Here is a 25,259-nt window from a genome sequence, read left to right as displayed (position 1 = left end):
ATAAAGAATAATACATTTAATATAAACTATGAGCAAGTAAAATAGTAGGACAATTGGAATTATATCTCTTCTAATTGCAGCATTTCCCTTTTTTTTTTTTTTTTTCAGATTTTCTCTGCAGCATCTGTTTATATTACAAATAGGACTAAAAAGTAGGCCTTGTAGAAAATATAAAGGAGAACAAAGAAGAATGCATAATCAAGACCTGAATAAACAAATCTGGGCTGAATATAGGAACTGGCTTCCTAGAAAAGAATACCAACCTGTTGAGATAATCACAAGATGACACAGCAACTTAAAATAGATGAAACATGTAAAGGAAACTTTAAAGCTATGAAACTATGAGAATGATTTTCTGCAGAAATATAGAATTATAGTTAAAATAGTAGAAAGGAAACCCAGAAAATGAACAAAGATTATGTGTTTATTACCTCACAGCCTTCGTGGGTCAGGGAAGCAGGTATGGCTCAACCCTTGCTCTGTGTCTTTCAAAAGGTGGGAGGCTGTCTCATCCCAATGTTCAAATAGGTACAGATACACGTGTAAACTCACTCACGTGACTACTCATAGGATTCGAATTCCTTAGGGGTGTTGGACTGAGTCCTTCACTTACTCTTGGGCTGTTGGCCAGAGGCCACTCCCAGTGGGCCTGTCAATAGGACAGCTCTCAGCACGAGCTGACTTCCATTAATATGAGCAAGCCAGAAAGCAAAAAAGACAAACAAGATGGAAGCCAGTGGCTTTTGTAACCCATTGTTGGGAGTCATATCCCATTACTTTATTTATAATCTGTTCTCCAGAAGCAAGTTAATAGCCATAGCCAACAGATAAAGTGAGAGATTACATTGTAAATGCCAAGTGAGAATTATGAGAATTATTGATTTGTAAATTTTAGTAAGACATTTTAGTGTCTAGTCACTACAGGAGTTATATTTATTTCAGATTTTTTCTTTCAAGAAATAAAGTATCAGTAAGTTGAGATAATGTATATACCCTCTCCTGGTACTTATTTCCTGCTCTCATTCTCCCTTTGTCCTCAGTGATAAGCACTGCAGTCAACTTGCTATCTCAAGTTCATGTTTTAAAATTATACCACTTATGTGTATCCATAAATAGGATATATTTTTCCATTGTTTTACATAAGTGATATCATATTATATATAATACTCCATAACTTACCTTGTTCACTCTCTATTTTGAGGTCTATCCATTTTCTTTATATTCACTTTAACAGTTTTAGTTCTCCATTAAATAAAAATAATACAACGTATCCATTCCCCTTCTGATGGACATCTGTTTCCAACCTTTACTCTTAAACTTATTGCGGCGAAGATGCGTTTTATTCCCTCGTACTTGTATGGGAAGGTTTCTCCAAGTTGTATATCCGGAAGTAGAAGTGCTTCCCCAGATTGCTCTGCAAGCTGAGTCTTTATATTTTTCATGAAAATCTTTGCTCTGTCTGGGGTACTTCTTGGCTTAACTCTGAACAGGAGTGGGATGACTTTCTATTCAGGCTCTGTTAGTTTTCTCATTTTTCATAAGAGCATGTCAACCTCAGCTTTACTCTCTATTAAGGCTAAAGGGAATTACCTGACAAAAGCCATATGTCAGACTCTTGTCAGAGAAAAAGAACTCAAAGTCACATCTAGCTAAGATTTATAAAATGCTCAGAAGAGAAAACAGTAGTTATGGAAGATTACTTGGAAAATACTGAGATTATCCATTCTTCCTTATACTCTAAAATATGGATTAAACTAGATTAGCAGAGGACCAAATTATATTAAATTGGTTTCCAGCCTAGAGCCTTGCCACTCAGTAAGTATCATCCACAGACCATCACCATCACCTGGGAGATTTTTGTAAGTGGTATTATCTTGTCCTACCTCAATCTTTGAAGGGGGGTCTTATTTTAATGAGGGTTTTATCTGTAAAGATTGAGTAGCACAGTTTTAGAGAATTACTCCTTCTCATTTTGTTGTTTCTGTGTGGGTTTCATCTGCCTTTATTGAAACAGATGAAACTCATTATTACGGGTACAGTAAAAGTGATGTTCAGGTCACTTGCCATTATACCGAATAATAAACTCCTAATGATGATCTTCCAGAAAAAAAAAATTGTCTAATCAAAGTGTCAGAGAGTTGTGCTTTTACTGAATAACGATTCCATTTTAATATTTGAAATACTGTGAAATATGTAACTGACCAGATTTTCTTTCTTTTCTGTCTGCTAATTACCCAAAATAGGACCAGTTCACAGTAGGTGTACAGGCATTAATAGTAGACACCTTGAATTGTTCTCACAGCTGGCTCCATCTTATGTCCCAATATTTATTTTCTCATCATTTTCATGGATTTGAATTCATACTTATATTTACCATTGTGACTACCTTAACTTCCATTTGATACAAGAGAACAAAGAGGCAGAACACTAGTTGGCTGAAAATTATACCGACTATAAAAGTAGATCACAGTTCTGATCACTTGATTTTCTACCTTAATGCCACTCCACAAGATAATAATGCCTAAAGAAAATATGTTTCATATTAGGCTTAAGGTAATAGAAAGTTAAAAACTTATATTAAATGTAAGTATTTTGGAAAATAAAATATTTCTGGAGTTCTAACACCATGCTTACATACAACTTAGATGCCAACACTACGAGACAATGCTGCACATGGCAACAATTGGTATAATCACAAAGGATAAGTTTGCCTGCACCTGGCACCACAACCTAACAACTGACATTCCCAGAATCTTTCCCATATCTTAGTTCCTTCAAGATGTATCTTTGAACGTTTATTCTTTCATCAGTCATAAATGAAATGCAGCCTAAGTGTACTAGTCTTAAAATCATTGTTGATGTGAATGAAAATTAGCTATGATACCTATTAGCAGTGTGACCTTGTGAAAAATACTTATCTGTCCCAGAGTTTTCATTTCTATAGAAGGCAGTAACAGTATCTACTTCACATATGTGTTGAGAAAACTGAATGGCATATCTATATAAAATAGACTGGACAGAGACTAGTAATAACAGGTGCCAGTTTGTCTTGCTGTTAATGAACCAGGCATTATTTCGTCGATAGATCCAAAAATGACAAAGGTAGAGAACATCTAGAAAATGTTGTTCAAACTATAAAGCCAATAGCTGTAGAGCAGTTCTTAATTTAACTGATATCTTAGTGTTGGATATATAGATTTATTCTTATTTTCCATCCATAAGTAATGCTAAGTATATACTTATCTTTGCGTGCTCTGTTTATTATTTTCTTACACAGAATACACTTCCAGAAATAAAACCACTGGATTGAAGGATAGGTCTGTTTCTGATATTCACTGTCAAATTGGCCTTCCAAAAATGTCTATTTTTACTTTCATTCTATGAGAGTATTTAGTCTTAATCCTAAATTATAATTGGTATAGAGTGCAATTTAATAATGCATACAAATCCTTTAAAGATGTTTAGAAAAGAAGACTAATTTACAACCAACACAGGCTCTTGTCATTTTTATAACCCAGTAGTGTCTGTCTCAAGGCCTGGGAGCTCTCCGTTTGAAATGAAACCATCGAGAAACAGGGTCTCTATCTCCCAGTCTCTATGAGAAGGTAGTAGCCTAACTTCAATAAGCACCAATCAATAAAAACAGATGGCCTAGTCACATTTACCAGTATCTCCCCTAACATCCTCCAGTTTTCTACTAGCTCACCCCAGCTTTAAAAACTCTCCTGCTTTCATTTTTAGCAGAGTTGAGTTCAATCACTCTCTCCTACTGGAATAGTCTTGATCTCTGTTGCAACAGTATTAAATAAGTCTTCTTTGCCTCCTTTCTTCTATCTGGAGCCATTTTCCTTTGACACTTACCATCTTGTTTGAAGGCATCTGAGGAATGATAAAGATTGATGGGGGAATAATAATTCTGAGCTGCCCCTCGCCAGCTGGGTGAAGAAGCACTCAGTGTTCCTAATGAAGGGCTGTTGTATCGTGGTCTGGTTTTGGAACCAAAGAGAGATGAAGATGAACTCTTCTTAATTCTTAACAAAGCAGCATATGAAGTGGAGAGACCCGGAAGAGCTTTTGAATACTCTGTAAGAGAAAAAATATAATAAAATCTGAATTTTGAGGAAACTAGTTTATTTTTTTCTTATGAAAATTATTTCTTTTGAAGACATTACTAAAACCCTTCTTTGGAGCTGCAAGCAAATTCAGATTACAGTGAGAGTGTGAAAAAATGTTACTTTTATATTTTTTAATATTTTCTGAAAATTCTACTAGCTATAATATTGAGGAAAGGAGGGGAGGAGAGGAGAGGAGAGGGGAGGAGAGGAGAGGGGAGGGGAGGGGAGGAGAGGGGAGGAGAGGGGAGCGGAAGAGAGGGGAGGGGAGCGGAAGAGAGGGGAGGGGAGGGGAGCAGAAGAGAGGGGAGGGGAGGGGAGGACAGAGGAGGGGAGAAGAGGGGAGGGGAGGGGAGGACAGAGGAGAGGGGAGGGGAGGACAGAGGAGGGGAGAAGAGAGGAGGGGAGGGGAGGAGAGGGGAGGAGAGGGGACAAGAGGGGAGGGGAGGGGAGAAGAGGGGAGGGGAGGAGAGGGAAAAGGAAAAATGATGGCAGAAGGGAAGGAAGAAAGCAAGTAGAGAGAGAGAGATAAGTAGGAAAGAAGGGAAGACAGTCGAGAGAGGTAAGTAGGAAAGAAGGGAAGACAGTCAAAAGCCCAAGCTTTATACTTTGTCAGGAAAATTTGTAAATTAACTTTTAAAAGTTTACCTTAATATTACAATACCCATTCACGTAGATCAGTTCTTTCCTTATTATTAAAATGCAGTGAGGAAACCAACATTTCACTTATATTCTACAAACATAGATAGGAACTTCATTTACTAAAATTTATTATGTAGTATGAGGTGTGTTCAATGTAGCACATGTGTTTTGACTAGGCTCTAAGTAATACCTCATGTTCTTGAAAAGTAGTCAGATTCACTATGGAACATAAAAAAATGAATGAAATTTATTTTCTAGGTTTTATTATCTAATGTGTACAGATTAATACTATTAAGTGGGGAAACGATGAAATTTTCATTTTTATTGATTATTGATAAATTTCATATTTTAATTCCTAAGGTGTTTGGTTAGAAAGGTTGAGCATCCTGCCTAAAATGGATTGAACTAACTTTCCTTTATGTCCATAAGAAGCAATAAGTTTAGTATATGGATCAAATTTAAAAAAATACAAACTAATTATGATGAACTCTAAAGAGAAATAAGGAATTGGAAATTTTTTATATGTACCGTATCAATTAAGCTGGACAATTTGCTGATCTTGGAAATACTTCTAAGACTCTGGCAGTTTGTGGCCAGGCACATCGGCTCATGCCTTTAATCCCAGCACTCAGGGAAGCCGAGGTGGGAGAATGACTTCAGCCAGGAGTTTAAAACCAGCAAAAGCAATAAAGTGAGACCCCATCTACACAAAAAGTACAAAAAGTTAGCCACATGTGGTGGTACATGCCTGTAGCTCCAGCTACTGGGGAAGCTGGGCTGGGAGGATTGCTTGAGCCTGGGAGGTTTAGGCTGTAGTGAGCTGCGATCATGCCACTGTACTCCAGACTGGCAACAGGGCAAGACCCTGTCTCAAAAAAAAGAGGTAGTTTTGTTCAGAGTATCTGGCCTTTAAACTTAATCACTGCTAACTAAATTTTTGATTAAAAAATGTATCACTGTAAGTAAGCTTTCTCATAATTAATTAAAATTATTTAGAATAATTATGCTGTCTTACAGAGATATTTTAGAATGCAAAAAGCATTTTTCTATGATTTGAAAATAACACTTTAGGTGTTAAGCATCAAATTAAGTTTAATATTTTCTGTTCTGTGAAGTTGTAAATATGATATTTCTGAAACTCTAAAAAGTATATTTTTAGATGTTTTCCACACTTAAAATGAGCATGATATGTGTAGCCCAAGACCATCAGGAGGTGTTAAGAGATTCATGTCCTTGACTCTTTGCGGGTCAACCACAAGTCTGATGAAGGTGGATCAATTTTAACTGAAAAGAGCTAACCTCCCTTGGGCAAACTATATGTGAACAGATTATGGGTAGACATAAAGTCTCCTTTAAAACATGGAATTAAATGCAAGTTTTGGCACCTAGAGGTGTAAGGTAATGAAAAGTGAATGAGTTTTCCTTTAAGGTAATTTGTAGTTGTAGTTTCTGAACCTATTCATTTCTCAGTGCAATGTATTGCTTTGTGTTTTAACTCTCTGCCCTGCTCATTTATAAAGGAAAAAAAAAAAACAAATATCCCAGACTAGTGTTTACAATTACAGTAAAGTATGATAATGTTGTTTATAGTTCTTAAAGCCAGATAAGAATAGTCAATGAAAAACTTGGAAAGTAGAAAGGCCATAATGAGGTTTAGAAAGGCCAGGAACATCATTGTGGCTATAAATCTTATACATATTTTAACCAAATACTAAGTGGTACAGAAATGGGCTTGTGCCACTCCATACAGAGATGAGACAAATGCTAATTTGGCTAAGTGCACTACACCAGATCTTCCTTTGTTATGTAATCAGTTTTATCTGTTGCAGTAAAGATTCCCTTTTCATCAATTAATGTGAACCCAAAGCTGTTACTAGAAATGTGGCAATTGATTCATTCATTCATTCAAGCATTCATTCAACAAACATGTGATAACAACTTAGTAGGTGCCAAATGCTAGGGAAACAAAAGTGAATAATCCTGCCCTAGCCCTCAAGGAGCTATGATCTAGTGGGAAAAAAAGGCAGTATTCATACAATGTTATTATCATGTGATATAAAAGTAAATTCAAGGACCTATGGGCTCCCCGCATGGGTAGAGAAAACTCTCATTCAGCTTTAAGTCATCAGAAAATGCTTTCCAGTGGATATTCTATCTAAACTGAGTCCTGAAAGTTCATTAGTGATTAGCTCAGTCAAGTCTTCAGTAGGGAAAGAAAGATACTCTAGACAGGGAAGAAAATATATAAAAACCTAGAAAGTAAAGGCACCATGGCCTGCTTGGTGGATTAAAATAGGAGTGCAGGGTATGAGGGAGAGAGGTGGGAGGACATGTAAGGCTGAATAAGTAAACAAGGTGCGGATGATGAAACGTCTAGCATGTCATGTTAAACTGGTACAGCTTTGAAAGGAGAGCAACGTAAGTTTTAGACAGATCACTCTGGCTGTAGTGCCATATTTGAACAAGACCAAATAAAGATGACTCAAGGGTCTAAAGCTGTAATATAGGCAAAGATTGGTCAGAAATAGGGAGATAATACGTATGGGAATAGTAAATAAGATTATTGGTTTATTTGATTGGAGGCACTAAAGAAAAGTGAAAAATCAGGCAAGGTTGCCTCCACTAGAAGATAGATAAGAATGCAGGAAAAGGCAAGAGCTTGAGGTAAAGGCTCATGAATTCAGTTTTAGACACATGGAGAGTCTACGGTGCCTCCAGGACATTCATGTTGATGTTAAGACTCTGCAGACGTAAGGGAGATGTAGGTTCGTCAGAGAGATTATGAGATGGTAACCAAATAGATGGTTATTGAAACTGAGAATAGGTAAGCTTGCCAAGGAAGTATGTGAAATAAGAAATAGGGTGTTAAAAATGGAATTTTGACCAACATTAGCGTTTTTTTTTTTTTGAAGAAAAGCAGAGCTACTCGAATCTGGAAAGGGAAGGAAAAAAGTAGGAAAGTGGAATGTCACAAAGTGAAAGGAAGCGAAAGTCTTTCAATACAGACAAGGAAGCATTCAATAGTTTTGAAGATCAGTGTTCTCTAGCTATAGTCTATTAATAGTTGAATTTAAATTGGGGGTTAGAGAGGTTAGTCTGTGAAAATAATTGATGGTGAAGGGCAGTGTAGTTGAAGGCTCACTGAAGGAAGTGAATAATGTTATGGACCACGGACTCTAACCCGGTGAGGGAGGGAATTGAGGAAATAGGAGCAAGGTGCAGAAACTGAAAGGGTGTTAAAATCAGTCGATTTTAAGTAATGAAGGAGTTGGGATCCTAGACAAAAAGAGATAGAATAATAAGATGAAATAGACAGAAATGCCAATACTTGAATTTCAACAGAGAAAGTGGATTCAGTTATGTTTCATCCTCAACAGAGACCCACTTTTGTTAAATCAATTCAAGTGGCTTAAGTGTGGAGAAGATGGTCCTGCAGAGGGTGTGCACACAGCAGTATCATAGCTACCTGCCTGCTCCACACAGGGCACTGCACACAGATTTCAGTAAAAGTGAGTTCAGATATAAGAGATGAAGAGGCCTTTTCAAGATCTGGACATGGTCTGGAACCCCCTGCATTACCATTTCCATTCTATTTGACAAATAAGCCCAGTCCTTAGAAAGTGGCTTTCATCGGTCGTATGGTCTTAGTGCAACTGATTTACAGTATTGTGGGGTCTCCTCCTCTCTCAGGGATATTAACTGTCCAACTTGGTGCCCTCTTAGCTGCCCAGCCCTTTTCTATGACATATCCTCAGAGTTTCCCCACTCCTCAGTCTTAGTTCTGAGGATTCTCATCTCTGAAAATATATTAGCATAAATAAGTGGGAAATGTTGTTTCATTGATAGGACTTTGTCTAGTGCTCAACTTTGTGAGACTAAATTAATTTAACAAATGCAGAAATCTGTTGAGGGTGGAATATAGCTGCATCCCCTTGCTACATTTAAGTTTTTCTGTACATCTTATATTATTTAATATGGTTAGACTTTGTGTCCCCACCCAAATCCCATCTTGAATTATAATCTCCGTAATCCTCATAATCCCCAGGTGTGAAGACAGAAACCAAATGGAGGTAAATGAGTCAGGGGGGCAGTTTCCCCCGTGCTGTTCTTGTGATAGTGAGTTCTCATGAGAGCTGATGGTTTTATAAGTGTTTGTCAAGATCCACCTTCAGTCATTCTCTCTACTGCCACCTTGTGAAAAAGGTGCCTGCCTCCCCTTTGCCTTCCATCATGATTGTAAGTTTCCTGAGGCCACGCCAGCCACATGGAGCTGTGAGTCAATTAAATCTCTCCTTTATAATCACTCAGTTTGGGGATGTTCTCTATAGCAGAGTGGGAACAGACTAATACATAATTTCATCTCTTTCTGTTTGGCATCTCAACTACTTCAAGACCTACAATCTACTGATCCTAACACTCTTTCACTCTCTTTCACCCTGCTCGCATTTCCTCAACTCCCTCCATTTCCAGGTTAAAGTTCATAATTCGTAACTCTACTCAATTCCTTCAATGCACCTTCAGGCACACTGCTCTTCACCCTGGACTGTTTTTTTCCCAGGCTAACTCTCTCCCCTGCTAATTTAAGTCCAACTATCGACATACTCTGTAGCCAAAGAATACAGTATTATGCTGAAAGAACTCAATGTGTGATAACCGACTTTCAGTGGGCCTTGTGAGATTCCAAGAAACACTACTTCATTTTCCTGGTCCATTTACTCTCCCATAATACAGGATGGATAATTAGCATCTTAGCCTCTCTCCTCAAACCCATACCTTTCTGACCTTCTTGATGATGCTGCTTCCTATTTTATAAAGAAAATAGAGGCAATCAGAAGAGACAGTCCCTCACATGCTCCCACCATCTGCCTGTACACGCATGCACTCAGCCTTGTTTCATTAATATGAGCTGAGTCACATTAATGATGTCTGTACATCTCTTAAAGGCCAATCCCTGTATTTGTGTATATTGAATTCCATTCCATCTTCACTGTTCAAGGACATCTCTCTAGATGATTCCTTCTGTCTCTCTTTCAGTATCAATTTTTTGTATGCTTGTTAGAATGTTCTCATAACTATATAAAAAGTTCTCTTTTAACTAAAATTAACATGACCTTATCATTTCTCTCACCTAATTTTTATTACAACAAGACTCCTTAAAAGTGCTATATATGGTAAAAGTATTCCATTATTATCCCCCCTTTCTCCCTTGAACTTTTATAAGATCTCTTGTTGTATCATTCCACAATGTCTCTCTTTAAAGATAAAAATTACCAAGATATTGCTAAGTTTAAGGACCATTTTTCGCTACATTAAATCTATTAGGAGTGTATGACACAGTTAGTTCTTTTTCCTTTGAATATTGTCTTTATGTAATTCCAAGATACCACAACCTCATGTCTTTATCCCTATTTCACTGGAAACTTTTTATCTCCTTTTCTAGTTCTTCTTTGTCTCCTCAATGTTGGCATACCCTAGGAAACATTTTTCTCTATCTAAAGTACCCTTTAAATGATCTTATTCACAGACATCAACTCCCTCCCAGAGGAATTTCATCTTTAGTCTCAGTTACTTGAACTCACTTCTGTCTTTGATATTCCAATATTTTCCTATGCTCTTTCAAACTCCTACTTTTAGTAAAACAAAACAAAACAAAACAAAACAAAAACCTCTCTACTGTCTTTTTGTGGTTTTGCTTCAGATCCTAACAATTTCCACACTTCTGTCATGGAAAGGTGCCTTCTCAGATAGACCATTTGGTAAATCATACTCAGGATTCAGAAACTGTTTTTATTCATCACCCTAAGAGCTGTCACTTAAAAAAATAGCAGAGTAGGTTTGATCTAAATTTTAGGCTCAGAATTCAGAGGCTCAGTGAAATAGAAATATTGAGTGATGCTCTGATGGGGTCTGGACCAGACTCCTTGTACACATAATCGCTCGCATTCTTTCAGCAACCTCTAACATTCTTTTTTCCAAGTTTTCTCATTCAACCTTCATTGATATTTTTTCAATAACTCTTTAATGAATGCCTACGATGGGTTAGGAACAGGTGATATGGTCATGAATAAACCACAGATGATACCTGACTTGTGGAATTTACAATCTGGGAGTATTGGTAGAGGATTTTACCAACTGGTAAATTGGTAAGATTTTACTAACTGGTAAAATATTAGTAGAGGAACATTAAACAAACAAAATTATTCTAAAAATTTATAAAACCAAGAATTATAATACATGTAATAAACATAAAGGAGAAAAAAAAAAGCAGAGTGCCTTTGAATGAAAACTTGCCAACATCTTGTATTCTTACAGTACCGCCATCATGGCTCAGTTCCTGGGAATAAAAGCTCCACGCTTGGCTACGATGCATATATCCTCCTCCTCCATCTTGGCCACTCATTTTACTGAATGAAATTTTTGTGTGAGATTAGCTCTGTCAGTAAATCTGTTTGCAATAGAGGTTCCAAAGTCGGATAGCATGAATTCAAATCTGGATTCCACATCGTAATATCTCTGTGCCTTTGAGCAAGATAAGAATAGCTCTGTGATTTAGCTTCCTTGACTTTAGATTGAGGATAACAACAGGAATTCCCTCATAGATTGTTGTAAAGATCAAATAAAGTAATATACAGAAAACAGTTAAAATTATGCTTGCCTGATAGTAAGAACTCAATACATTTTCTATATTATTTTTGTTATTATTATCTAGAGTTTAGTTATTATCCTGTACCACTCTTGTGGGTATAACTGAATACTGAGTTTACCCTTTCCAGCTTTGACTGGGTCACAAAATGAGAATATGAATACCGAATTTTCATATTCATTTTACCCTGATGAACTGAAAAAGTGAAGAGCGGAAAGGAAATGATTACATTTTTTATTTTCCTAACAGGTGTATTCCCAAAAACAAATTCTAAAAGAAAAGTTTTGGATATGAATAGACTCTATGTATCTACAGAAAACTCCACAAGTGTATATTCTTGTGATTCTACTGGCTAAAGCAACATGTACCCATCTTTTCTCCATATTCCTGTTCAGGGTTTGAAAGGAAGAACTCAATGTGTGATAAATGACTTCCAGTAGGCCTTGTGAGTTTCCAGGAAATACTACTTCACTTTCCTGGTCCATTTATTCTCCCATCATACAGGACGGATAATTAGCATCTTACCCACTCTCCTCAAATCCATACCTTTTTCTTTTCAGAGAAAAATTTTCATCAGTTGCTCAGTCTTTTAATAAATAACTATGCTGAAGATGTCAGCTAAATCTAGTTACATGTTAATCATTTCTTTTTCTATTTTCTCACTTTTTGTAGGTTAGACCTTAGGGAGCATGTATTAAAGTTATTTCTAAAGTGGCCCAGAGATTTTGTGATAAAACTCAATTAACCTGGTGCTCTCACACCATGAAATTCCAGCTGGAGGTTGGGTAGGAGTAAATATTAATACCTTCGTTAAATATTTCCTGATATATTGACCCTGGGACAACTGAACTTGCATTATTTAATAAAACTGTACTCCATTAAGTCAGAATGACATTGCCACCACTTGCAGTCCTTGGAACTAATAGCATTCTTTTCCATTAAATAAAAGGTCATTTTAGAGATCATAACATTGCCATCCAATGTGAATAATATTAACAAAATATTAATATTATAAATATAATAGTTATAATATTAAAATATAAATACTATAAATAAAATATTAATAAAATAATGGATTAGAATATGCAGAACTAAAATTCTTTATGGCAATATTTATGAAGAAGATAAAATAAAATGTCAATATGATAAAAATATATTTTAAAGTATTTAATCACTTGCTATCATCAAAATATTCCTGAATTTTCTGACACCAATAAAACTTCAGAATTCTATTTCCATCCCTAAATATGAGAGGTATGTTTACAAGAAAATTTACCGCTCCTAAAATATTGATTGATAAAACTGTATTATCACTATTGGACTCTGTATCTGAATCTTTTCTGTCGACTCCCGACACATTGCTGTTAAGTTTTACTGGTACAGAAGAGTGAGCAACACCCACAAGTCATGAAATGACAGATATTCATATAAATCATGTATTCCCTACTTTTGAAGTTTGATTTTAAATGTCTATTTAAGCTCTTGTATAAAAATATAAACAAATTATAGTACCAAATGATGTGTGATGCTCCTGAGAGCATAATATTCTTGAGAATATTCCATCATCAACTTATATATCAGACAGCAAAGAGTGGCACTATGTATTCATGACAGAGTATACAGAAAAAAACAGAAGACATACAATATCCAAGCCTGCAGTGTGACTCCATTTGGCATCAAAGTCAGCATAAAGAAATCTGATACTTGACCTTTTTCAAAGTAATTGCTAAGGCTGTCCTCTCTTTGATGAGAATTAATGTTAACTCTGCAATTTTGGTCTGCTACTGTTTTATGAAGCTTGCAAGGATGGATGAAACACCTCAGCAAAGCCAGTCGTGTGGAGCATATTTAGAAATGGTTAATAATTTATAAATAATGTGCATCATTTCAATTTGGTTGTCTGCATCTATGGCATATGAGAGTTTGAAATAGCCTGAATCAGATGTACTCTATGTCTCAACTCAGCACTTTCTCCAAGTAATGTATTACGTGTAAAGTTTACAGTGTTGTAGCTTCAAGAGCAAAAAGCATATGCAGAGGATGAAATTCACGATTTTTAAAGCACTAGAGTCAGGCATTTAAACTTTGATAGTTCCAAGATACAAGAAAAAAAGTTAACAGCACTGCATTCCTCGTGTTCCTTACACAAGATTGAAAAAATAGACATATTTACAAGGGAAAAGAAGCATGATTTGAAATTATTTCTACACTGATACTCAGGTATGCTGTAAATATTTGTAGTCATAATTATGTAAGATTTGGATAACACTGTCTTCTTTTCTAAATAGTAAATGCTTAGTTGTATTCACAGATAGAGCATGAACACTATTACACATTAAACTGGGTATTATAGACTTTTATCACCAAAAAGGAGATTCTAACAATTTTCTTGTTTTGTATTTTTTCACGGCTGTTAAAAGTTTTTAAAAACCTATAGTGTTATGATGCTATCTCTTTAAATCACCAAGAGCATAATATATGATTGCATTAAATTAATATTTCCCTCATAATATGAATATGAATCACTGAGGAAATTAGCACGGGCAGGAGCTAGTTGAGAAATATAACCAAATTAATTTAGTGATTAAACAATTCCCTCTTGTTTTGGATAATTAAAGATTTCAGTAAAGTTTTAACTGTAATGATTATATTAGCTTTTACTTTCCTATTCTCTGTGTGTTTAAGATAGATCAGACAGTATTTGATAATGAATCAAAAAAAGCTAACATTGCTTAGCAATTAGAAAATAATTACACAAAATGTATTTCCTCCCAATTTTAGAAACAATTCTGTGGGCAAGTTGTGCTTTTACATATGCAGTCATATTAAAAATAAACATGTGTTTCATTATGTTCAATATCAAGTTCAGTGTTTCCTATGGTGCAGTGTAGAACATAGAATCTGTAAAAGGTGGGTGTACTCATTCAATTCTGGATTTAGGAATGGAATTCAAGATGGCTAATTATATAATGGAATCCTAGATGGCCAAAAATAATTATGACATTTTTGGACATAGACACAAATAATACAATATAGGATTTAAAATTTATTTAACATGTGAAATGATTATTATATATCCCACATTAAAAGGTAACTATGGAAATTTTTTTAAAAAGTATAAAAAAACATAAAATCTTTGCCTTCAAAGAGTTCGTATAAAGTAAGAGAAAAAAAATAAACCTCAAGGAGATCACTTTACAATCACGGAATTTCAACAAAACTTAGCAACAGAGCCAGTCAGATAAAACTATAGTCACAATTGGTTTTAGCGAAAAGGCTTAGTTGTTTTCAAATTGGGGCTATAAGTGAATTTATTTTTACACTTAATAGAAGCATATAGCATTAAGAGGGTCTGACATCATTCTCCCCCATAGAGGAAATAAAAATTTTTCTCGGGCCTGGGGGAGTCCTCACTCCACATGGGTACTATCTTGGGCAGATGTGTGTCTGTAAACAAGATGGTAGGGACAAAGGAAGTTGTGTCTTCCTACTTGTGTGGGTACACTGGCTCCTGCTTGTGTAGCTGCTCTGAGCAAATAAACTTCTTTATATTTTACCATTAAAGAAAACCCTATGCTTATCATCTTTAGCTGTCTGTTACTGTCTTTCCAGTGATCACAGGCTCACTGTGATGCTCAAGCCACAAGGCACAATCTTAAAAGGGAGAGAGGAATAGGTGCATAATAGGATTACTGTTCAAGCTAACTCATGTTGGAGCATCTAGTAAGAAGCAGCTGATACCAAGAAAAAGTGCTTGGCGGTAGAGGTGAAATTTGAATCGAGCTTTGGTGATTTCTCACAAATGGGAATATGGATATTGGAAATATGTTTATGGTTTTTATTTTGCTACCTAGCACATGAAAAAGTTGCCTAGGAATCCCTGCAAGGTGAGTTAGTTATTGAAGTCCCCGAGTGATTTTTTCCTATGGCAATTTTTCTTCAAAAGCAGACCTACAGCTTTGACCCTAGGAATTACAGGTTACTGAGGCACATACAGGAGTAAATGGGAAACTGTGCAACTAACAGCAATTTCTTCAAAGAAAAGATATCAAAAGAAAATTTCCCAATGACATTTTTAGCTAAGTTAGGTGAGTTTTCACTTAACAGATTAAATACCTGTAAAAGTCCATTTAAATTCACTCATCTGCTGTGGTTGTGATTTTTGTAGCCTCAACTGACAGCACATTTAGTCTAGTTACTTAAATTGAAAGAAAGACATCAAGTGGGCTAAAATACTGCAGCCTGATTTAATATGTCACTCTCACCATCAGTGTCCACACATTTGCCTCATCCATAATATTTGCACAATATTCAACAAAACCTTAATGTCAGAAAGCAACTTCCAGCTGTGGAACTGCTGTTTCTTGGCTAAGTTATGTATGAATCACAAACTCTACTACTTCTCAAGTCAAAAGTTTTACAAATGAATTCAATTCAAAGCAGTATAGTACCCTTCCAAATCGGTATGAGAATCAGCTACCATTTATTTCTTTTGGTATTGCCTTCAGGGTCACAGAAGGTCCCTATTCCTAATTCTTTCCCTTAGGGAATAAGTTACAGGGTTCAGATCCAAAACGGTGGTACCTGAAGACTCCTCTGAATTCTAGTTTTAAATATTCTCATTATAAACAAATACATGCTCACTACAGAACAAAATCATCTCTGATCTTGATATGCAGAAATAGAATACTCTGCAAAAACAAACTTGGATTTATCTTCATTTGATTTATGGAGAGATATGCCAACAGAGACACAGGCAGACTTTTTGTTTTGTTTGAAGAAAACTGGAATCAGTTTGTACATGTAATTTTCTAATTTTTATTTAATATTATATTGTGGCTGGGCATGGTAGTGCATGCCTGTAATACCAGCTATTTAGGAGGCTGAGACAGGAGAATCACTTCAACTGGGAGGTGGTGGTTGCAGTGAACCAAGATCAGGTCACTGCACTCTTGCCTGGGCAACAGAGTGAGGCTCCATCTTAAAAAACACACACACATATATATAAATTATAATTATTTCTGTTACAAATGTCCTTCAGAAGCATTTAATTAATTATATATTTCAATTATGTGTTTTGTTAAAACTTCTTCAACCATATCCCTATAGGTGAATTTATCTGTCATATATAACCAAACAGGAATATCCCTGTACATAAATCTCTGTGACTATTACTGTAATTTCCTAGGAATATCACAGAAGCAGAATTTCTGAAGTGAAAATAGCTACTGCTAAAACTGTTTTCTAGAATTTTTGACTTAATATTTAGACTCCTGTTACCATCATAAATGAGCAATATTTTCTTTAACGTTTATGTTATTTTGCATACCATTTTATTAGATGATGGCTAAGATCTATTATCTTTTTTTTAACTTTCTACAAATATTATAGTGGAAATCATATTTCATTAGATTTGCACTTTATTAGACACATATTTTTCCATGTACACATATTTCATCATTAAATTATATATCAAATATTTTCTTTTATCCTGTTGAGTTCCGATTTGTTTTCCTTGATTCTTAAAAGCACTTTATACACTGATGATTAAGGATTTCATTTACTGTAGTGTTTTGCTTTCAATTTGATAATAGCATACTCTGAAGAAAAGGTTTACATTGTTATCTTGCAGAACTAATTGATCATTTTATGATTGATTTATTTATGTATTTGTGTATCTAATATATCTTTTTTTTTTTTTTTTTTTTTTTTTTTTGCGGAGGGTGGGGGAAGAGTCTTGCTCTGTCGCCCAGGCTGGAATGCAGTAGCACAATCTTGGCTCACTGCCACCTCTGCCTCCCAGGTTCAAGGGATTCTCCGGCCTCAGCCTCCCAAGTAGCTGGGATTAGAAGTGCGCACCACCACACCTGACTAATTTTCGTATTTTTAGCAGAGACAGAGTTTCGCCATGTTGGCCAAGCTGGTCTTGAACTCCTGACCTCATGATCTGCCCACCTCAGCCTCCCAGGGTTCTGGGATTACAGCCATGAGCCACTGCACCCAACCTATTTTGTCTTTTGAATTTTCTTATTAAAAGTTAAAAAAAATTGGATCCAGAAATATCAGTCAGAATAACTCTAAAGACAATACACACACACACTCACTCACATACATAGTATTTATATATTTACTTTCTTCCATGGCACTTTTATAAGTAAATTTAGTGGGGGATTCATATTAGCTGACACACTTCATTTATTTTTTTAGGGGATAAGGACAAATAATTTTCAAGTAAATACTATGTAAAATTCCAAAAAATAAAGAATATCTAAGAGATGAGATACCAATTTATTTTATTCTTAGGTCAGGTACAATACTGTGTGAGCTTAAGAAGATTAGTTTGTCACTGGAGGGAGAAAGTCAGTGAATATTTAGTCCAAATTAATAAGGAATGAATTTAAGTCAAATCTGCAGGCAAAGAAAAAAAAGTTCACTTGTACTCTCTGAGAAGAGACGTTCAAGGCTAATGTGGCTGTATGTGGTTTTACAATAAAGACACAATGCTTTAAAGAAACAATGCTTGAAAATGTGTATTACTAGTGACACCTCACATGCTGTCCAAATATTTCTTTACTACATTTCGAGATTGTCCCTAAGCCCATTTAACAGCTTAGTGCTGAACACACTTTATTGTGGTTACAACTTTTAATTTCATGACAATGCAAAAAATTCTGGCTTTTTAGGTGACATTTTTCCTCTCCTTTTAGAAAATGACAGTTGGTCAGTGGCTAAGGCTCAATGACATTTATCAGCTACCTAATTAAAATGTAGACACTTTTATAATAATTGCAAATGTGACCTTCATTTGTGTATTTTTGCTTGCTAGCATGTTTAGCCAAATGTCACAAAGAACCCTAATTCATTCTTTCCCGTAATGTTTAATTATATCATATTGAAAGTGTTCATTCCTTGGTTACCATGGTTTATGAAAGCACACTACTTCCCCTGGAGGGTGGGGAGCTATAGTTCCAATACCCTAATGAGTAGTGATTGCAAGGCTGTGTCTACAGCTGCCAAAACAACTAGCTGAAAATAGTTCAATTAACAAGTTAGTTTGCCTTTATGATGACAAACAATATTTCTAATTTTTTTCTCTATATAAACAAAGGTTTATAGACATAGGTTGATTGTTTCGGTTTTCTGTAAAAATAGCTCAGATCTCTCCTCTGACCTTCAGGCTTTTTTAGGTAATTGCCTAGGTGAAACACCCGGATGTTCCACAGACATTAGTAAATTTAACCCAACCTCCAGAAGTTCTAAGTTCTATCTTCTCTATACCCATAAGCACTGCTCTAGTTAACTATGTTTTCCTAATTTTTGCCCAGATCCTTCCAGTCTATACTCCACAATTCCATGAAAGTAATGTTTCTGATCATGTTACAGGCCTGACCAAAATACTGCACTTATTCTTTCAAACCTTTAAAGCAAAGCACAATTTTCTTCTGAGAAAGACTCTCTTTATTTGTCGAAATTTATATATTCCATTTCCGGTTTTCTCTCAGACTTTAATTCCTCAATAAACAGTTACCTATGGTTTCTCAAATAGATGAGGCCATGTTTTGTTTTCAGCCTTTGAACTTGCTATTTTTCTAATCCTGTTATATGTTCCATTATGAAGCAATGAATATTTTATAAAAATGTAATGTTGGTGGTTTTTCTCATATATATGTATAATATATATGTGTATATATTTTATATGTATATACGTATAAAATAGTTATTTAAAAAATAAAATTCATAAATCATTTTACCATATTCTGTAAGATGTACTTCTATCTATAAACACAGACTCAAACACATTTAGTATATACATTTATTTTTATTATATCTTTAAAATATTCTATTCCTTCCATATTAAGAGTTTCTGCCATATTAGCTAACGATTAAGGGGCTGATGTAAAGAATTTTACTTTGCAAAGATGTAAGAATTATATTTGAAGGTAGTTATAAGATTATAAAAATAAAATTAAATGTTGTAATATCATACTTTACTGAGTTTTTTTTTTCTATCTCAAAAATCATACCTTATTGTAGACTCATGGCTTTAGGTGAAATAATAGAATTGAGGGGATTGACATGTTCAGTATAATGTTAGAGTTCAGAAAGTAATTTTGAAGAGTAAAATGGTTTAAAAATCTAATTTTTTAAAAGACAACTTGCACTATTCCTAAATATCACATTATGTTTTTGTTAACTGACTGAGTTGACATTAAGATTTTCTCTGTAAGTAGTAATCTAGGAAACACATTTTGCAAGCTAGGGTACACATTTGGTAAATGACTTTCCTTTAATCAACTTATCAAATAACTTTTTCCAAATAAATGTATCTACCATATTGTAAAACACATTATTACTCATATTTAATTTTGTAAATTATTTTTATTCAATATAATGTAACTATACTGACTGAAAACCACCAGCCTTTTGGTATAAAAAGTAGAAGATTTGGGCATTTTGTACTTGAGTATTTTCTGACATGTGCTGCCATTACATTTTTATAAAACAAACAAACAAAAAAGACTTTAAAGACCCCACTAAGAGTTTACTCAAAGTTTTTCATCTCATTTTTAAAAACCCAAGATGGTAGATTAGAGAATTTTAAGATGTCTCAGCCACTTGGAAAGAGCAAGAGTTCGTAAAGATCAATTCTGTGAGCTTTAATTCAAGAAGGAAAACAGAAATCCACCAGAAAAGTGAAGGACAAGTCAGATCTCAGGGAAGAGAGCACTGTAACGGGACGTAGCTCATAAAAGTAAGTGAAACCCCAGCACATGAGAGAAACATACAGCCGCCCTCTGTGATTTACCTTTCCAATGGAATCCAAGAAACCCAGGAAAAAGGAGGGCACTTCGTTTCTCCTATGCCCTGGGGCTAACTTAGAGGGCTAATTTACGGAGAGGATCTAGGAGCAACATAGTGTTCTCCCTTGTCCAAAACAGTAGACACTGTCAGGAAAAGACACCAGCAAAAACTGTGGGCATTTTCCCAAACTCAGGACCAAGAGCAGGACGCCATTTTTAATCTGGGCACATACAAAGTCAGTAATTCTTTAGTGACCCAGCAGTGTGGCTGCACAGGCATTTTAGTCCTGGGCCAGAGCTTGGGTCACCTGCTCTAAAGTAGGGTAAGGACCTCCAGTCAGAATTATGAAAAGGCACTGGAATTATGCTGTCCCTCATCACAGGCCTAGGGTGGGAGAAGAGCTACTACAGCTGTGGTTTCTCCAGGGTAACAAGACCTGCAGCCAGGGCCAGTTCGGTGAACTGGAACTCATCTGGGTGTCATTGCTGGGTGTTCCAACTGACTCCCTTGAGATCGTGGTGCAGCAGGGCCCTCTCTACTCCATGCTCACAAAGATCTCCATGCATTTTCAGCAGCTGCTCACCTGGGTCAACAGCCTGAACCACCCCGTCCTTTCTGGACACAGATCATGGTGCAGGGGGGCACTATTTGCTCTATGCCCAGGCAGATCTTCAGACATTTGGAATATCCACTCACCTGGATCACCAGCTTGAGCCTCCACACCCTTCCTGAACACAGACTGTGGTGCAGCAGGACCCTCTCCACTCCATGCCTAGGCAGGTCTCCAGGCGTTCAAAACACCTGCTCACCAGGATTGGCAGGCTGAGCCATGCCACCTTTCCTGTGCATAGATGGTGTTGCATCAGAGCCCTCTCCACTCCACATTCAGGCATATTTCCAAGCATTTGGAGTACCTACTCACCTGGAACAGCTTCCTGAGTCACCCTATCTCTTTTGTGAAGAGATCCTGGTGCAGGGGACCCCTCTGCACGGCATGCCCAGGTAGGTCTCCAGGCATTCACAGAACCTATTTGCCTGGATAAGCAGGCTGAGTCACCCTGTCCTCCCTGTGCAGACTGTGGCACAGCAAGGCCTCTACAGTCAATGCACAGGCAGACCTCCAGGCCTCTCAAACAGTCACTTTCCTAGATTAGGAGTTTAGGTTTCCTTCCCACCCCCGACTCCAACCTTGTACACAGAACATGGAACTGAGAAGGTTTCACAGCTCCATGCTGAGGCACACCTCTGGGCACTTGGTAGCCACCCAGTGGTTTCACCCTTGCAAATGGCACTAGTGCCTGCGATTAGGGGACATGTAGGTGAGCCTTCCTGGTTTGGACAAGCACATCTTTCCCCCTACCCTCCAGAGTTAATCAGGGAGTTCAGAAAACTGTGTACTCCACAAATCAGCTCATTCCCTGAGGCAGCAGAGAGAATCTCCTAATAAACCAGGATCAAGTAGCTACCCAGTATGTTAGCTGTAACTGGCTCTTCCCCATAGCACAAACTACAGGCCTGTAGGTCAAACTGAACAGCCCAATTTAAAACCTGTTGACAGAAAAACATAGGTCTATAGAAGAACAGACAAAAAATTCTACTCAATATTCTCTACAGTCATACACCCTGGGTGGAGAACAAGAAAAGGAAAATTAAAAACAAAACAATAATATTGTAGGAAAACGAAGAGAAAACCCTAATGCACAAATTACAAATATTAGAAATCCCAGTATCTCCAGATGAGAAGGAATCAGCTCCAGAATTCTGGCACCATAAAAAATATGAATGCTTTGGGGGCATTCACATGCCAAGGACAGATAAGAATTTCAAAGCATGGATTGCAAGAAAGTCCAAAGATATCCAAAGAGAAGGTTGAAAATCAACACAGAGAAACTACTAAAGCAATACAGGAATAGAAGGAAGAGATAAACATCTTTAAAAAAATATCAGAGCTTCTTGAATTGAAACTTACTTAAGGAATTTCAAAACAGAATTGAAATATTTATCAATAGACTGCACCAAGCACAAGAAAGAATTTCACAGCTTAAACCGATCTTTTCAAATAAGCCAGTGAGACAAAAACATAAATTTAAAAAAAAGAGTTAAAAAAAGTTGTCAAGAAATATGGAATCACATAAAGCAACCAAACTTATGAATTATTTGCATTCCTGAAAGAAAAGGAGAAAATGTAAATTATCTGGAAAACATATTTAAGAGAGTAATTCAAGAAAATGTTGCTAATAGTCTTGGAAAGGTAGACATCCACATACAAGAAATCCAGAGAACAACTGCAAGATACTACAGAAAATGAACATCTCCAAGCTATATAGTAATCACACTGTCCAAAGTCAATGCTAAGGAAAAAAATTAAAGGCAGCTAGAGAAAAATGTTAGATTACATACAAAGAGGACCTCATCAGATTAACTGCAGACTTCTCAGCAGAAACATTACAAGCCAGGAGAGACTGGAGGCCTATTTTCAGCATTCTTAAAGAATAAAAATTGTAACTAAGAATTTCATATCTCACCAAACTGAACTTCATACATGAAAGATAATAAAATCTTTTGCAGACGAGCAAGCACTAAGGGAATTCATTAGCACTAGGCCAGCCTTGTAAGAGGCTCTTACGGTAGTAATAACATGGAAATGAGAAAAACAAAACAAAACATACTCGCTACTGCAGAAGCACACTTAAGTACATAACCCACAGAAACTATAAAGCAACCACACAATAAAACCTTCAAAACTATCAGTTAACAACTTCATGACAGTATCAAAACTTCACATATCAATATTAATCTTGAATATAGAAGGTCTAAATGCTGTACTTAAAAGGAACAGAGTGGCAATTTGAATAAAATAAAAAAAGACAACCCATCTGCCAGCTGTCTTCAAAAGAACCATCCCACATGAAACAACACCCACAGGTTCAGTGTAACAGACTGAAGAAAGATATGTTAAACAATTAGAAAATAAAAAAGAAACATTATTTTTAGATAAAAACATACTTTAAACCAACAGCAGTAAAAAAAGGGACAAAGAAATGCATTACATAATGATAAAAAGTTCAATTTAACAAGAAGACTCAACTATTCATCAAACATTAGAGCACTTTTAGTCATAAAAGAAGTACTTCTAGACCTTTGATAGACTTAGGCAGCTACATGATAATAGTGGGGGAATTTAACACTCTACTGACAGCATCAGACAGATCATCAAGGCCCAAAACTAACAAAGAAATCCTAGACCTAACAGTTGAACAAATGGACATAATTGACATCTACAGAATATTCCACATATGAATCGCAGAGTATAAATTCTTCACATCTACACATGAAACATACTTCAACATCAATTACATGCTGGGTCATAATGCAAGCCTCAGTAAGTTAACTAAATGAAATTATAGCAACCATATTCTCCGAGAACAGAATAAAAATAGAAATCAATACCAAGAAGTCCTCTCAAAACCGAGTATTAGACAATTTTCTCCTGAATGACTTTTAAGTAAACAATGAAATTAAAGCAGAAATATAAAACTTCTATGAAATAAATGAAAACACAGACACAACATACCAAAATCTCTGGGATGCAAAAACAGCAGTGTTAAAAACAAAGTTTATTACACTAAATATCTATCTTAAAAAGTTAGAAAAAAACAGAAACAATGTAACATACCAGATAGAGGAACTAGAGTAACAAGAACTAGAAAACCTAGAGGGAATGCATAAATTCCTGGAAAACACATAATATCTCAAAATTCAATCAGAGAGAAATAGAAGCCCTCAACAGACTAATATCAATTTCTGACATGGAATTAGTAATAACAAACCCACCAACCAAAATAAGCCCAGAGCAGATGGAGTCACAGCCAAATTCCACAAGATATACAAAGAAGAGCTGGTACCAATCCTACCCATTTTTTTCCAAAAAATTCAAGAGGAGGGGCTTCTCCCTAACTCATTCTACAAAGGCAGCATCACCCCAAGTTACCAAAGCCTGATAAAAACACAACAAAAAAAGAAAATTACATGCCAATATCCCTGATAAACATATACGCAAAAATCCTCAACAAAACACTAGCAAACCAAATCCTACAGCTTATCAAAAAGTTAATTCTTCATGATCAAGTAGACTTCATTCCTAGGATGCAAGGTGGGTTCAGCATACACAAATCAATAAATGTTCACCACATGAACAGAATTAAAAACAAAAACGACATGATGATCTCAATAGACAAGGAAGAGCATTTGATAAAATCCGGCCTTGCTTCATGATAAAAACTCTCAGAAAACAAGGCATTGAATGAACATACATCAAGATAATAAAAGCCATTTATGACAAACCTAAAGCTAACACCATACTGAACAGCCAAAAACTAGAAGCATTCCCCTTGAGAACTGAGATAAAATAAGGATGCGCCATTCTCACCACTCCTATTTAACATAATACTGGAAGTGCTAGCCAGAGTAATCAAGCAGAAGGAAGAAATAAAAGGCACTGAAATAGAAAAAGGTGAAGTGACATTACCTCTCTTTGCCAATAATATGATTCTATACATAGAAACCCTAAAGGCTTCAGGAACTGATAAATGACCTTAGTGAAGATTCAGGTACAAAATTAATGTACAAAAATCAGTAACATTTCTATATACTAATAACAGTCAAGCTAAGACCATAACAAGAACATAATCTCATCTACAGTAGCTACATGAAAAATAAAATACCTAGGAATATCTCTAACCAAGGAGATAAAAGACCTCTACAAAGAGAACTACCAAATGCTGCTAAGAGAAATCACAGATGACACAAACAAATGGAAAAACATTCCATGCTCATTAATTGGAAAAATCAGTATCATTAAAATGGTCATACTGCCCAGAGCAAGCTACAAATTCAATGTTATTCCTACGAACATACCAACATCAATCTTCACAGAGCTAGAACAAATTATTTTAAAATTCATATAGAACCAAAGAAGAGCTCAAATAGCCAAAGCAATCATAAGCAAAAAGAACAAAACTGGAGGCACCACAATACCTGACTTCAAACTATAAAGGTAC

General features: G+C 35.9%; 1 protein-coding gene across 1 annotated transcript in view; it reads right to left on the bottom strand.

Annotated features, from left to right (window-relative positions):
• Nucleotides 1-25,259, bottom strand: part of CNTN5 (contactin 5) — a 1,328,674-nt gene that overhangs the window by 529,822 nt on the left and 773,593 nt on the right. Inside the window, exon 4 of the mRNA XM_034933581.3 lies at nt 3,862-4,083. Within this exon, the coding sequence (XP_034789472.3) occupies nt 3,862-4,083 (222 nt within the window). The remainder of the gene's footprint in view (nt 1-3,861; nt 4,084-25,259) is intronic.

The sequence above is a fragment of the Pan paniscus genome, chromosome 9 (genome assembly GCF_029289425.2).
Source record: "Pan paniscus chromosome 9, NHGRI_mPanPan1-v2.0_pri, whole genome shotgun sequence".
Lineage (NCBI taxonomy): Eukaryota > Metazoa > Chordata > Mammalia > Primates > Hominidae > Pan > Pan paniscus.
The sequence above is the reverse complement of the archived record's forward strand: the minus strand, read 5'-3'. Positions and strand labels throughout refer to the sequence as shown.